Below are 16,720 nucleotides of genomic sequence, written 5' to 3' on the forward strand. Positions count from 1 at the left end.
CTGCGTGCCCCTGCCCATGGAACCAACACTCATTGCAGGGGTGTGGGCAGCAGATCGTGACTCTGCCCTGCCCCAGGCCACGATTCCAGCCCGATCCACCCGTCCCACTACTGGGTGCCACTCCCTGCCCACCTGCCCGCAGCCACATCCTAGCCATCCAGTCAAGTGTGGAGCAGAACCACATAGGGAGGTGAGAGTGGTTTTGGGGACAGGGGAAAGTGTGCTGACCCAGCCTATGACATCGCAAAACTCCCTAAGTGGCCCCCCCCAGCCCAAATAATTACCCCCTTGGTAGGGGGAGTACAAGAACAGCAGAAACATACCGCGAGCAAAGTTTTACCAATGGAAGTAGGAATGAAAATTTCGTATTCTGCTCCCACAGCTGGAGCTTTGATGACTGAGTCAGGTAAATTATTCAGAGTGGATTAGAGGTTTCAGGTTTGTGAGCACTTCATCTACATACAGAAATTCACAGGCCTAGGCCATAATCCAGTGAAACCGAGTCAAGCTGCAGGATGACAACACCAAGCACCTGCAGCGTGAATATCCCAGCAGCCTAAACAGCAAGTGTGTATTGCTTTGTAAGTGAAAACAACTTCAAATGGTTATTCTACCAAGTTCAAGGAGCATCTATTCTACGGTACAGACAGGGAGCCAGGGTTCTAGCAGAATAGCTTTTGACTGGGCCTTGAGGCGCTTGGAGTTAAGATATTATGCAGGCTTTGAGAACTTTACAAAAAATATCTAGCCTGCCTGGAAAGCTGCTGCCTTGTGGCCACAGGTATCTCTTAGTGGAATTAAAATCAACTCAAGAAAACCAGAGAGAATTTAAATATAGATAAATAGTGTTGTCAATTTCTGTATTTACATGTTGCCATTGGTGTACGTGGCACTTCAGGCACATGACAAGGTCCCTACCCTTGATCTGAGGATTTAAATACAACTATTACACCATCTCAGACACAGCAAAAAGCAAAGAAAAACAATAAAAGGGACATTTCCAAGAACAAGTGACTCAGGGGGAGGGAAGCTGCTCTGTACTGTACTATGAAGTCATGATTGGAGGAAATAGTGTGCACTGCACATTTGCATTAAAACTGAAAATATAAAAAAGGAAGATACCCCTCAAGTGATCCCCAAAAGAGGAAACACCAAGATCAAGAGTTGACTGACGATGGAGAAATCCCAGTATTATCTAACAGGTCACAGTGATCCCTTGAGTCTCAGAGATGACAAAGATCATCAGGGAAGGGGCAGGGCAGGAGAGAGGGTTTGAGGTTTAATTAAAGGGACAGACTTAGGGTAGCGGAGCACCACTGCAATTAGAAAAACCAGACCAATTCATTAAAGAGGATTGTAATGCTGCAGTGAGAATGTGCCCCCCTGCTGCATTCTTCTCCTCTCGTGAGAAATTTGAGATTCAAATCAGCCTCAGGCTCAAGTACTGCAATATCAAACCTAATTAACTCTGCACAGGCTACACAGATTGCCAGCTTCATTTTATTCTCCTGTACAATCACTGTCCAGTAGAGCCCTCAGAAGGCATCCTGCCATTGCAAACATTGAGTGACTGAAGGTGGTCAGTCACTTGGGGTGGCTTTTAAGTTTGGGGAGGGGAGAGGGAAAGAGCAATGGCATAGATCATCAAATTTAAGGGAGAAGGAAATAGTTGAAATTTGTAATCCAAATACAGAACTTTACTACTAAGGGCCTTGAAGTAAAAAAATTGCAACCATCTGTTCCCCATTATAGTGCATGCAGATACAAATTAACTGCGACTTTCACCAGGCACTCCTAAATCTACAGATCACTACCATTCTCTCTTGTACCGCACAGCCATAATGAGCCAGCACTTTGGCGTGGGAGAGTGGAAACGGAGAGTGACTGGATACGTGTTCTCAAATGCATAGCATCTCAATGCAATCTCAGTTTGAAATCTTAAGTCGCTGTATTGTCTTGAACAAAGCTTGAATTTCTTGTTATTTATTGAGAGACGGACAATATAGAAGAGACTCAGAGACCAATACAACTGCAAATGGTATGAAATAAAATGAAATGTCATTGGGTGTCTATTTATCTCGAAGTACCATAACAAACTACCAGTCTTCTGCATTGCACTAACTATACTTAAAAAGGTTTCAAGAGGTTTTTTGCAGGGATGAGGGGATTTCTGTCCACTTAAGCAATTTATTTCCTTTTTAAAAATGTAATGCTGTGCCCAGCATTCATAGGAACTATTATAAGAGTAAGTGTGTTCCATTACTAGTGTTCACACCCTTTATGAGAGATGACATTTAAAAGGAGGAATTGCATTCAATACCAAGGTAGCTTTTAATTGCTCTCACCCCAACTAGTTGGCTCTGCCATGTTGCAAAAGTCCTAAAATCAAAACTGCAAGGACCCTGTCAAGGCATTCCCAAATGCTTTTCAATGTTATGCTGACAGGTCTCTTCTTGTAAGGAAAGATATCCCTTCTACCATTTAAATCTCTCTCTCTGTTCACACTAATCTCTAACATTATGCTTGCCCTGAAATGCGAAGCCTGTGACATTAGTTTACTGGGGTATAGCACTGGCACGTTTGTTTGGGGGGCACAGGTGGAAACAAGCCACCAAAGGATCAGACTTTGCAGGTGTGATACCAGCCAAATGTTGGGCCTACTGACTAGCACCTCATTAACAGCTAATGGACTAAACCCTTGGCTAGTGTTTCACTGTAGTCAATACAGTATTTCTTAGATCTCAGCCATGCCTTTTCATCTGAAAGTTCAGATCGTGAAAATGCAGCACCACAGGCTTCAGAGTTCCAGATAGGGGCTGGGGTCACCCACCTGGGCACACTTGCAACTGAAGGTCCAAAACAATGAGGTTGTTTCATATACTGCAGTGCCTGCTTTACTGACGGCAGGCTTAACGCATCTCGCTGACTTATCTCCTCTGGCAACGGCAATATATAATGCCAAATTCAGCAGGTACTCTTCCACTAATCCTAATGGAGTTAAGCCCATCACATACCAATGGTAAACTGGGCCTTAGTTTCTACTCAAGTAAGAACCCTCCACTGTGGGAGTTCAGAGGCTTATTGGAACGTCGTTTTCTATGAAGGTAAATGCTGACTTGCTGTTTCACACCCAGCCTGTGCCTGCTGAAGACAGCATGAACCATATTTGTTTCTTCAGCGGGAAGAGCAGGAGGGCTCCTTCTGCAAAGGCCATCCAAAAACCCACCTAAGTAGTCTGACAAGGTTCTTTGAGTAAATCTTTTATTAGACTAACTCAAATTCTTTGCAAGCCTTTGGGTACAAATACCCTGTCAGGCTGAGGAAGCATGCAGTGTGAGAACTCTTCCAATTTCAACCCGATTAGTCTTAACTGTAAAAAGGTGCAACAGTAGAAGAACAGGGATTCAAGATTAACAAAAAGAGAAATATCTTGGAAGAATTAAGCTATTTAGCAATGAACAGTGAATTTAACAGAACTTCAAAAAGATGGGCCTGCAGTCGTTAGTGTATGTTCCAACATCAATTACAGGCTCATAGTTTAAATCTTCCTAACTGTTCCCTCCTTGCAACTGTCTGTTAAACACCACAGGGTAAGGTTTCACAAGTGACACCTACATTTGCACACAGCCACTCTCAAATGCTCCTCCCCTGCCCATTTTCAAGCATAAACTGAGGGGGAAGGAACTGGAGGACTATTTCACATACACACCAAATACTCCATGCACAAAACTTTGAAAGGCCAGTAAGGCCCTGTGATGCAGAAGCAGGGGGAGGGACACTGAAACAGGTTCTCCCATTTGTAGTTCATGGCTTTGCGCGAAATCCAAGCTTCTTAGGGCCCTATCCAGATGACTAGTCTAGACACTCATATTTAGGCTTTAAGCACTCCTAAAGCTAGGTGCCTCTTGACAGTAACCCAAAACCACAAGGCTAAGCACCTAGAATCTCCACATGGTCAGTGAGGAAGAGAGTCAGGAGCTTTGAAACAGAAATCCAAAGGCCAGCCCAGGAGCTGAGGAGGAAGGCACCTTAAGCTAGCAGGAAATGGCTGGCTGAATCCTACTCCTTCTCAGAGCCTTACTCACCGCTGCACTTGAGGCACCCGAAGCCTACACTAGCACCACCAAATCCAATGCAAAGCACTGCACCCCAGCCACCCTCACTCAAAAATACATGCACAGAGGTGGTATCCCAGTCCGTCTAACTTACTAGCTAGTCACCCAGGAAGTGAAAGACTGGGATTCCAGGACAGGAGTGGGCAAAATGCAGCCCGCAGGCCAGATGTGGCCTGCCAGGCCATTCTATCTAGCCCGCAGGGCCCCTAAAATAAATTTAGAAAATTAATATACATCTGTCCCTGGCTGCCTGTCATGCAGCCCTCAATAGCTTGCTGAAACTCATGCAGCCCTCTGCCTGCAATAATTACCTGTTCTAGGCCCTCATCAACCTAAGGGGATTGAAAACCATACCTCCCACCTTCCTGGAAGGTGCCTTAAGTACTAGGCTATCAAACTGGCTGGATGGGACACACTCCATCCCTTTTTTTGAAGCTTAGTTATTGTGCAGAGAAGGTGGCAGACTCACGTGACCAAGAGAAGAGCAAACAAGAAACCCAGTGATGCAAGCATTACTATGGTGAGCAGGGTGTCTACACACGAGGTCTGGGTTCCAGTCCCTCTACTCAGACTATTTATACCTCTATTAGACATTCATTAGATAAAAGACAAAAACAACGCTGGCAGCAGGTTACACAGCATGTGGTCACCACTATTCCTCCCCCTCTAGCTTTGGAGCAAGAATGATCACAGATACAGCACTCTGTAGTGAACTGAATGCTCCCTAAGCAAGTGAATGAGCTCTGTAAGCAAGTAACAGATTGGTGACATCAGTGGGTTTAAGCATCTCCCCACCTCTGTTCTGAAACAGAACATGGAGGGGGAAGAGGAAGAAATGAATTAGACTGGGTTATCCAGAAGCCAAATCAGGGTGTGGAAAAACCCCACACGTAAGCAGAGGTACCTAATGAACCCACATGCATGCATGATTTTGCAGCTGTTAAAGGCAAGGCTGACCTAGGCTGCTTTTCGTGACTTGTGTACCTAGATTCCAGCCAAATGTCACTTAGGTGCCTAGCAGACAGATTTGGATCTGGCCCTTGGCTTCTGTAATCAGAATTGTGTGTCAGTATTGCTCCTGTGCAATGACAACTACACGAAGCACAAATAAAAAAACTGGACACGGACAGCTGATGAGAAACAGTAAAATTGTTCCCAGTAACCGGTGAACACTTTCATTGGCCTTCTATACAGCATTAGGAAAAAAGAAATGTATATACCTCCTTTTTGCTCTCCTTGTTTTGTTCAACTTCAATATCAATAGGGTTATTTCCATTCGTTTCCTCCATTTCATCCTCACTGGAAGACAAAAAATAAGACGATGCCATATTACTTGGCAAATTTTTGTTTCTCTATAACAATATGCTGGCAATCATGCATGGATACAACAATCAGGCTCTTTTTCAGATGAATTTTAAAGTCAATTACCCCTTAAATCTAAGGGTAATAAACCCACTACACTCATAAGCTTTTACAAAAATGGGTGGTATATTTGAGTAGTATCAAAAAATGTTCACACAAAGACAAAAAAGGCCACAAGCATTTGCTGGCTGGGAAAGAAAACTAGTCCCTGAATGTTTAACTTCAAGCAACCCACACCAACAAGGATACAGAATTAAAACAAATAGCTTGAACACAAATTTCACATTTTATTTAAAAAATAATCTGTTTTACCACCAGCTGGGCACAGCTTAGTTCTCGCAGCAACCAGCTCATGTATGTTTGGCACATGCATTAAAGTCACTGTTAGGATTTTTTCATGAAGGAACTATCAAGTGCAGAATGGTAATGGGGATGAAAACTGACACCATACTGGATGTGACCGTGGAATATCTGGCCAGTTTGATTTAAAATCCCAGTAAAAATAAACACATTTGGCTACAGTTCCCATTAAGGTACATTTCCATGCATTGTTCCTGTTTTTTCTATGCTGCTGCAGGTAGCTGCTTTGTTCAGTGTGGTACCCAGAAAGTACAGAAGTAAATCAACCTGGAGTAATAAACTAATTTTAATATTATTTTTTAAGGGGACCCAGTAAAAAATAATCATCTTATTTTTTTTCTCAGAGGACCCAGGAAATTCTGCAATCCAGGAAGTTAATTATTTTGTAGCAGTCACGATTAGGTCACTGCTATTTTCTACAGATCCTCTTAAAATCTCTAGAGTGCACAGTCTGCGTTGACCAGAGTCAGTCACTTACCTTTTTCATTTAGTTTATACTTTATTACATGGTGAGAAATCTGAATCCCTCTCCCTCCACCCCCTTGCCTGCTCTTTGTCAGAAAAAGACACATTTCAAGATAGTCTTACCTAAGTTCCATTTTGAATATGTTTGTGTAAGTCTCTCTAACACCCCAACACAAAGCCAACTGACAGTCTCTTCTGTGGCTGCAGTTATGGTTTAACCACACAAACCATATTATTTAGGTGGGCGCACACACACAAAAAAAATCTAGGGTTAGAGCCTGATGAACACCAACTGGAGAACAGATTTTGAAAACCAAATGACCAGGGACATTGGAGGTTACATATAAAGTCATCTCAGTGTTGATCAAGAACTTGGGAATTCCTCTATTTTGTCACAGAACAGCTTATCAGCACCCAAGGGTCCCCCCATAGCACTAAAGGACAAGGAGTGCTGTTGTACCCCTACATGAATCGAGTCCTCAGCTTTGCTGCCAAGACAACTGCCAAGAGGGGCCAGTAGTGCTAATAATTTGTGCCTGGGGAGTCAGAGCAGACAAATGGTGGTCTCTTAGCAGTATATTAGTCACAACTTAAGTAAGTGCAGTTCAGATCATAAGGGAACAATAATGGAATATAAACTAGCTTTAGCTTTCAGGCATCTCAGCCTCATGCTCAAGCCACTCATGCAGCACTACCCCTCTTCACGGAGCATATTGAGACAAATCCCTTAATTACACTACCTTATTAAAAAATGAACGGCCAAGTTAAAAACCTGCCAACCCTACATGCTCTTTAACTTTCTAAATATGGAAAGCCAACATCTGTGATCCAGCTGCTTCTCTCTCCAAGGCTGTGAAATTATCATGTGTAGGAGCCAAAGCAAGACCTTTCTCTGGGTGTGTCTAAGATGCTGTAAACTCCCACTGCAGAGGCACAGACTAGAAAAGGTCCATTTTCTGGACTTTCAGGTCCAGTTTTGTTTGGTTTGCATAAACAGGCCGTTTCAGAGGCCAAGCGAAACCTAAATTCCACTGCATTCTCAAACAATGCTTCTTCTAGATAATTATTTCGCAGCTCCCACTGATTTAAAAAAAATCTCTACACATTCCACCACATTTCTAGGGATAAAAGAGAACACTAAAATGAAAGAAAGGCTCAAGCCTAAGGAAAGCAAATCAAGTAAGGGAGGAGCTGTTTAGAAACCATATTTTTCCCTGCCTATTCAACCATTGTCATAGATACACCTGCAAGATGAAGTGTCCTGCTGACTGATGTGCAGCATGACTCTGAACTCCACCAGGAAAATGGACCCCTCCCAGAGGGATCTCCAAGGCACATGAGACAAGGCTGGGGCTCAGCAGTCCTGAAGCAGCAGCCCTCTGAAGGAAGGTTTGTGCAAAACATTATTTAAACTGGGACTGGTATCTCCAAAAGTCATACACCAAAAAGAAAGGGAAGGAAAGGAGGCAAGGTGATCCTTCAGGGTATGTGGACAGTATTTTGGAGTAGACTAGGAAAGACACCAGCTCACAAGGACAAGAAATACCTTGAACACAGCAGAATAGCCACTGCTGTGATGACACCCACAGACAAAGCTGCAGAGAACCTCTACAGCACGTCCACATGCTGAGAAGCCATGCTCCAAAGAGCTCCCAAACCTGGGCAAGGCTCGCCAAGGGACATCACAGCTCAACCTGCACTCTTGGTAATAACAAACAAGATTTGGGGCCAAACCTTGCAGGAGGGTTCAGGGGAGCTCACCTGTCAGGTTTCAGCCACAAGGGAGGGAGGTGACCATAATGGGTACCAAGCCAAATCAGCTGAAGTTCACCAGCCTAAGGAATCTACAGAGTGCCAAGCATATCCACATCCATATAATGAAAGGATTTTATCAGAATGACCACACAATCCGCATCCTCCATACTCCTTGTCACAAAGCTGGCCTACTTGACATTTCCAAGCAACAGAGAATTTATCCCTAAAACCCATCATGCCAGTAGCAGCTTTCTGCCAGGGCAAACGTGCAAAAGAAAGGGACTGCAGGACATCACTGTCATTCTATCATGTTACATTCAGAGCTCGAATCTGCCCCTGGTTGCCTCTGTGACCTCCCACGGGAGAGGAATCAAGAGATACAAGGGTACTGAAGGAAAAAAATATAGCTGTTAAACTTTGTGACCACAAATTCCTGTTGGTTATATTGGTTAAATAAATAAATAAATAAATAAATAAGAAGGCTTAACACCAGGAAGCATCTGGGGGAAATCCTTGCTTTCTTCAGGCTATCAAGCATCTGAACAGCATCATAAAGATACCTAGGTGTGGCAGACCTGGCCTTTCCTGCTGCAAAACTTACCTTTCTTCACGTTCCCTTTTTTGTTTACGAGCATGGCGGTCCATTACACTGGTTTTAGTCCTTGTCTTTTTCCAGGAGTAGTAAAATTTCACCAAGCTGGCTATTGATTTGTCAGGAAGCTGGAAAACAAAGGTGTGTATTTTTTGAAGGTTGACATCACTTGGGTTTCACCTACCTTAGATTTATTTTTGGCAGATGCTTTAGCAGGTAGCTAGAAAGTCAGTCAGCATCAAAAGGCAAGAAATGGCCATCCCTACTCTGGATTCTCTCAAGAGGGGCCACATGCTGAACATCCTCCAGAAAGGAGCCTCAGAGAGAAGCAGGAGAGGACGTAGCATTTGACAAGGCCCATATCTAGGACTCCAGGCAGATAACCCCTATGCAGAAGGGTATCAAGTACAGCTCCACCAACAGGCTCTTGGAACAAGGTTAAACTGCAAACAGAGGCACAGATAGCAAATGCAGCATCCCTGAAGTGCAAGCTACTTTTTACATACATCTTTGATGTCTGGTTAAACAGGATTATCCAAGAAATTCACAGGATGAAGTCTATTCAAATCTTGTAACAAAAGAGGCTAAGATATATATCACTTCCTTCAACAATCTAAGATAAGTATGTAGCAAGTTGTAATATATTCAGTTCTCTTATCCTAATTTCATTGTCCCATGTCTACAAAATGACAACCACACCTTAGAGAAAAGTAAAATTGTATTAACGGTGATTCTTAGTTTTGTTTGATGTGGTTACCTGCATCCTGTGACATTTCAGTTCTGTAGGTTCCTCCAAGAGCTGCATCATGCCTACTACTTCACACCAGGTAAGGCTATATGCAATGGTAATGGTAAATAAAGGGCCCGATCCAATTCTCAGTGGTGTGAGAGGGCAGGAGAGCAACAGGTGAACAGAGCCCATTTTATTCAGGTAACACAATTTCAAAGTTTGGCTTTTATTAGCTGTGTTCATCTGCAGCAGATTCTGTGCAAATTTTAAGTAGTTAAAGCTCCAGTATTGTAGGTCTGGCGCATAGACTGTCAATGTAATCTCTCCGTCACTGTAGAACAAGTTTCAAACCTTTAAGGGGTGCAAACACTGTCAGCTTCCAGACAGCTATCTCCTAGTACCTACAGGCATCCCAGTGCAATTTCAGGTATGAGGCTATTAATGATGCAGCTAATGTAGCTACAAACAGGACTGAGGCATCAAAAACACTTGCACTTGCTCTGTTAGCACCACAATCTGAATGTTATATTTCAATACAAGCGACTGTCAAAGACAGTTTGCCCATCTTAAGTCCTACAGGGCACCACATGCAAAGTAACATAGATCTGGGCAGGACTTCCTGGCTCACCAAGTCCTGTCCCCTGCTGATGCAAACAACAGCAGAATAATCCCTTTCGTATATAGGGATTCTCAAAAAATATTAGAATTAAATGTTAATGTCTTGTAATGTGCATTCACAAGGGGACAGATGGATGGTATTGCATGTTGCCAGAAAGTCTAATTGCTTTATCATAATCAGCCAACACAAAGAGCCTTTTCCTATAACTGTGTATATTAAAAACCTAGGGACCTGCGGAAGGGGAAGGAACTTCACACACTTGCACTTCAGTACTTTGATGATAGTCAATAAAGATTACCAACTGCACATCCAAATCCTATAATCTGGAACAGTGTGGCTGGATGTCATGTTACAGGCCTGCATGAGAAGTTCCTGAGGCAGATGAAAACGAGGTTTATGAAAGTAAACCCTAGAAAGATAAGCAGCCCATCTTACAGCACAGAAGCCATGGTTTGCACTACTGAGCAAAGTCAGCAATGCACAAGCACTGCACTATGGTTCTTCGCTGCACATTTTACAAGCCAAGCAGAGACCCAGTGTCAAGCACACTGCATAGGTATGAGCCAATTCTCTCAGGGTCAGGAGTGTCTAATCAAACCCAGGAAGATTTACCTACTGACTTTTGATCAAGAAAGACAAGTTTCCAAACCAAGTTTCAGCTTAGTGTGCCCAACTCAAGGGCTGTTCAGAGAAAGGTACAAGAAGTTTTGGTAACGGAATTTCATCTTGCTCTCTTCCCGCAGTAAATAAAAAGATCTTTATTTCCCCCCTCCCCAAAGGAAACAGTTTTCAGCCCAAAAGATAAAGATTATGAACAACTAATATTGACAAACCTCTACTATGTCACTGACCAATGTTCACGTTATACGACTTTGAATATTAAGACTTATGAAATAATCATCAAAGAAATGTGATTCTTAAAAAAAAAAAAAGGAAATAAAATCCCAGAAGAAAAATTCCTGGGGCCACAAACTGTCTTCATTATGTATGTTTGAGCAGGTGTATGTGAATGTACATATACCATGTTGAGCACAGGGTCTGAAACCTGTATTAAAGCCTCTAATGATACTACACTACAATAAGCAGCATACCTAAGAGTGGCAAGTCAAAGGCACTTGCATTTTCATAAACAGAACCATTTCTTGAACCTATAAGAGAGTCAGGCTCTATAAACAGACTCAACATCAAATTAAGTGTTTTCTAGGACTACTTTCAGAGAAACAGAGTAATGAAAGGAAGCAGAAATAATGGTTCCTTTCTACCTCAAAATACCAGATAGCATTTCAAAGACCTAACAGTCATTTCCAGCTTTAATTGTCATGATCATACTTACCATCTGTTGAATTCTGTGAAAGGTTTTCCCATGAAAACTAAAAGCCTGTTCAAACAAGACCTTATCTTCCACTGTCCACTCATCAGGGAACGGAGTGAAGTTGGGCAGGTCAGCCAAGGATTTCTCGATGTTGTGCTTATGCCAAAAAAGCATTCCAAGGGCCTGAAAGGAAAAGAAACAGGGTGACACAAGAAAATGGAGTCACAAAGTGTTTGGGGAGGAAAAAAACAAGATGTACATCAGACCTTACACGAATGTAAGTAATCTGTGGTTTGGGCAGTATGCAACAAGAGCTACAATTCTGATCACAAATATTAATCGCTATGAAGCTGGAGCGACTCAACCAATTACAAGAAACTGATCTGACCACCTTCATCTGGATTCTACAGATTAAGTGAAACCTGGAACATATCATGTAGACAGCAAAGAAGAATAGAGAATAGAAGAGCTATGCCATTACCAAAGGCTGCAGCTAAGGAAGTGAATCAAGAGACACTAGAAAAAGCTTCGTAATGAATAGGCTGGAAACGTGAATTTACAGCCTGTTCCTACATCTCTGTGAAGCCTATAAAGAAACAGAGGAGTCAAGGGATGGTATCTACAGAGTCAGTTCCATCAACCACAGTTGTGGAAACCTGTAGCAGGAGAAAGGGGAATGTAGATTTTTGGTCGAGCTAAATCTCCCTGCTAATGAGTCACACCCAGAAAACTAAGCAAGGAATAAAGGAAAGGTCTAGAAAGCATAGGCAAGACCAAAACTACACTAAAGGAAGCACAGGCCAGCCAGAGCATGACTTCCTGCTCATGCTGGTGTCCCGTTATCTTCTATTCAGCTGGGAGGTTCTTTCTGGGGGCGGGTAAGTTCTTTATTTGCTGGTGGGGCAGCCCCTGGCAAAGCTGGGCCCCATCTTGCTCATTTTGGCGGCTGCTTTTGGGGGCTGCTTCCACTCGAGTACATCTCCTTTTCAATATTGCAACCCCCAGTTTCCGGTTCAGACATGAACTGCACACACTGCACTCCTACCACCTGCAAACGTTTCTCCTCATGACTTCTCTGAAGCATTTTAACAGAGTCACACTCAGAAGGTGCATGGCTACCATGGGTTCTGACACACTGCTCCATCCCCTTCCAGTTTCTTTTGTGCCAGTGACCAACCCAGAGTCATTTCAGGAGGGCCTGACTCCAAGGTGTTAAAAACATGTCAAATGCAATTTGCAGCTTGTTTTGTAATAGCTGTTGAGTGAAAACGATCCTGGATCCGCTGACTAAAATGGAACAGAGTAACCTGCTTGTCATATGCAAAAACTCCCCTACTGTGCAGTTTCGTCCCATCCATTGAGGCTGGCAGCGTACCTTTAAGGCAGAGGGGATTCCCCACCCAACTATGCTATGCAAAAATACAGTTCCTTTCTGGGCACCAACTTCACACACCAAGACATTCTCCAACAGTATGACTGTAACACACTTGCCATGCCCATCCCTCTTCCTCATGCAACTAGACTCTCCACATTAAATATCTAGGTAACTCCACCCAAACCCTCCCCTTCAGGCATTTCCTTTTGCTGCAATACAGACGATGACAAAATCTCAACATGGGATAGTTTGTTAGATCTCAGGAGTTGACAAACCTAAGTAGACAGCTGGGTGAGAAGAACTTAACAGGCTAGCATGGCAGCACAGAAGAAATCTTATAAGTATTAAGGGGTTTTTATTTTGTTTAATAAGATGCAAGTCTGCCTGTGCAACTCCCTACATGACCCCTGTTCTTTGTTCAGTGAAACACGCTGTATCGTGAAGGAACATTCTGGGAGGGGGTAAAGCAGTAAATATGATTATAAAAGGGGAGGTTGGTATATGCCAATCCTAACAAGGGGCATGGAGTAGAATAATGGTTTTTCTCACCAGCCCTTAAAGCTTGCAGTATTTTAAAATGTAGACATGGCTATCAGCCAAAACATGTTCAAATGTGCACAGGTGATCTCCCCACCAGCATGATCAGCAACAGTGCTGCCAAGCTCAAAGCCGTTTTATCCATTTCTCTTTCTGTAGAAGGAGTTTGCACTACTACACATGTGTGAGCACTTGCACCCACCTGCCCCACCTTGTTCATTTCCATGGCTTAGAGACTAAGCACTGCTAAGAAACTCTCTGGGCTTGGGCTGGCAGGCAAGCCTAGCTAAATGCCGACTTGGCTTCAGAGATCTCACAGGCAGCTTTCTAGCCTGCTTGCAGCCAAAGGCAAAACCGTTTCATCTTGTTGGAGCTTATGTGTATGCTGTGGCCCTATCACCCCCACCCCACCACCATAAACAGGTCAGTGTAGGATCCAGCCATAGGGAAGAGGTAAGAGGAGACAAAACAGGGGAGCAGCAAATAGGTCATGAAGCCCAACAGACTGCCAGACTCTAAGGTATTCGTTTGCCCTGCCAGAGAAATGTCTGGCTGTTCCCTGCTCTTGCCTCAGCAAGCTGTTTCTGAAATTGGTAGCGGGGCAGGAAAAGTTCCTCTAAGTCACCGCCACCTCTGCTACCTTCATGCAGTGAAGGCAGTAAAGTCTGCCAGGCCACTGCATCCTTTGCCAAGATCTTCTAGGCCTTATTTATGATCTAGGCCTTGTAAGTTCTCCCCTTTTTTAGACTCAAGGAATCACAACAAGCATAAGGCAACCCCCTCCCTAAATTCTGTGAATTGAGCAGCATCCCATTTCCAAAACGAAATCCTATTTAATTAGAGGGCTTCTTGTAATAATTCCAGAGAGGCAAGGTAGCGGGAGTAGGGGAACGGGCAGGCATGGACTGATGCCACAGCACCGTGGGTGACCATCATTCTTTTAGGCTGCCACCTCTGCTGGGCCCCATGGGACTAGTTCCCAAGAGGATACATGTTTGGGCAAGTGCTAGGGCAACAACCATGGGCCAACAAGCAGTCAGCAGTGAAAAATCCTCAAGCTGGTGCTTAGATTTGAGCGGTTCCCCCCATGTGTCCCACAGATTCCCACGCTGTACATGAACCTGATGATTTACTGAAAGAGGGGAAGTGCATGAGGAAGTCTCCTTGGGAAAGGCCTTTCCCAAGACACAAGTTGCACAACGTGGGTGAGAAAGTGCATTCGCTTGTTAATATCTGCAGTTATTTCCTAGTGGGGTTGGGTTAATCCGAGGCATGTCATGAAGGAGCTGTGGAAAGTTCCCTCCTATTTGCACCTGTTTGAGGCGAGTCACCATGGAGAAAGAAACAGGGAAACTGCCACAGCAGAGCAGACCATCTGTCCATGCGTTCAGACAGGATACCGGACAACAGCCAGTGCCAGGTGTTAGACTGCTCCGCAAGAGTGGCATCAAGAAGAGGCCCATCACAGATGCAACTTCAGCCTTAAAAAAAGGCATAATTGTACTTCTGAAACGCATGTTCAGATTCCTGGTCAGGGCTTTGTGAAGAATCCTTTGCAGCCCTCACACTGCACAGAGGGCTGTTAGGAAAGAAAGAAGCCATGAAAAAAGTGGCTGAGGGGAGGACAAATTTCTTTAGCACAGAAATGAGAAGAGAGCTGGACAGAAAGCAGCCATTCATTTCACAGGTCTCTGTAACCCTCACAGTAAACAGAGAACTATTACCAGCCTGGCTGATTGCAGGCTCAAATCATGACAAGTGAATAGGGTAAGAGCAGTTGAAGAGCTTAGCAAGTGTCATGACAAGCTGGCAATTAAAGCTCCTAGTTATCAAGCTTAATGAATCAATGTCCCTTAAATTTCTACAATGTCTACCTACCTCTCCCTCCCCACTGTCCCACCCGAACTCTCATCCCACCCACCACAGGCACAAGCTGAGCAGGGGTCAGGAACTAAGTGGTTTTTTAAGGGTGATTTTTTTTTTTTTTTTTTAATTAGAACTCAGCTTTTTCTTCTTTGTTTCTAAAAATATTGAGCAGTTGCTGTTAATCTGCCTTAGCTTTGCTACAAATGTCTAGCAGATCCTTCATCTGCTTATGGTGTGAGCTCTCACCTTAGCCAGAAAACACCTCTTCCTTCACTATGTCCTTTTGTGTAGCTAAAGGAAAAATGTGGCTTTGGTCATCTGAGCACAACCCCTTCCCCTCTAAATCACTTATCTTTTACTCTCATGGTTTTTTGCACAGTTATTTCACTGACACCCAAATCACTGTAGACTTAATAAAGCCCAAGACCACTGGTTTTCAAACGAGGATATACATATCCCTGGGGGTACACAGCACTTTGCCAAGGGGTATGCACCTACATTTTAATAACAGCAGTGGAGCTTCTGACTAGTTAGTGCACAGAGAGTAACAGCATTGCTGTGCGCCAATATCAGTGTCAACATTTGCTAAACAGTGAGCATGCAGAGTTGTGTCAGGTGTAGGGGGTAACAAGCAGTAATATTTCACAGGTAAAGGTCAGGTTGTAGAGACACCACCTCAATTCTTGATATAAAATAGCAGAATCCAGCCTTCCACTTTCTTCCCCTGTTCCTATGTAACTATATACAAGGCACACTACTGAATCCAAAATGGTTTTCCATGTGCATGAAGCTAGCCACCTGTCTCAGCATTTTTGTGGATGGGCTACAGGTATATGAGAGGAGAGAACACGCACACACAAAATCTTGGCTTCAGTGAAGGAACTAGAATGTTGTCATGGACAATGGTTTCACCCCTAGACTTTAAGCAGCCTCCAACAAAGAAAAAAAAAAAGTGTTCAAGAGAAAAAGTATTTCACCAAACAAGATCAGTCAAATTGCAATGCTGAAGCCCAAAATCCCACTGGAAATAAGAAAAGAGCTTTGCAAGACATCACCAAAAGTGCCCTTTGTCCTTTTAACGATTATCATTGGCAGTAAGGATGAACTGCGTGACCCGAGAAAGAAGCATATCATTACACTGATGAGTGATAGCAAAAAAAAAAGCTAGGGGAGAGGATGGGAGGAAAGGAAAGAGAACCATACTCTGACTGTTCACTCTAAATCATATTCTGATACCTATTAAAAATCCACTCTAAAAACAAAAATTCAACAAATTGCTATGTTACCTGTTCCATGTTGTATCCATGCTTCTCTTTAGCAATGGCAATGTATTCATCCACTGAAAAAAAAAAAAATCAAGAGAGACTTGTTTTGAAGATATTTTGTATGCAGGTCTCACTCCTCCCACAGCCCCCACCAACACTTCTATCCTACAACCAAGATTTTACGTAACCTCATAGCTCAGCATATAAATAACAAGGAAGAAACCAAATTACCTCTTACTCACATTACTCACCATAATGGTTTTTCAAGAACTTGTAGGAAGACTATCATAATTTATAAACGCATGCAAGCAGTGCCAAGGAGGACCAACTATGAGGGGCTTTTTGGGGGGGGGGGGGGGGGGGGGGA

The 16,720-nt window shown here is 43.4% G+C and overlaps 1 protein-coding gene across 1 annotated transcript in view; it reads right to left on the reverse strand.

The window, feature by feature from the left end:
- Positions 1-16,720, reverse strand: part of RCOR1 (REST corepressor 1) — a 59,237-nt gene that overhangs the window by 17,386 nt on the left and 25,131 nt on the right. Inside the window, exons 2-5 of the mRNA XM_019518536.1 lie at positions 16,375-16,427; positions 11,332-11,493; positions 8,659-8,777; positions 5,336-5,414 (exon numbers count right to left, since the gene is read on the reverse strand). Of these exons, the coding sequence (XP_019374081.1) occupies positions 5,336-5,414; positions 8,659-8,777; positions 11,332-11,493; positions 16,375-16,427 (413 nt within the window). The remainder of the gene's footprint in view (positions 1-5,335; positions 5,415-8,658; positions 8,778-11,331; positions 11,494-16,374; positions 16,428-16,720) is intronic.

This window comes from Gavialis gangeticus, unplaced genomic scaffold (genome assembly GCF_001723915.1).
Source record: "Gavialis gangeticus isolate Ggan-Ray unplaced genomic scaffold, GavGan_comp1, whole genome shotgun sequence".
Lineage (NCBI taxonomy): Eukaryota > Metazoa > Chordata > Crocodylia > Gavialidae > Gavialis > Gavialis gangeticus.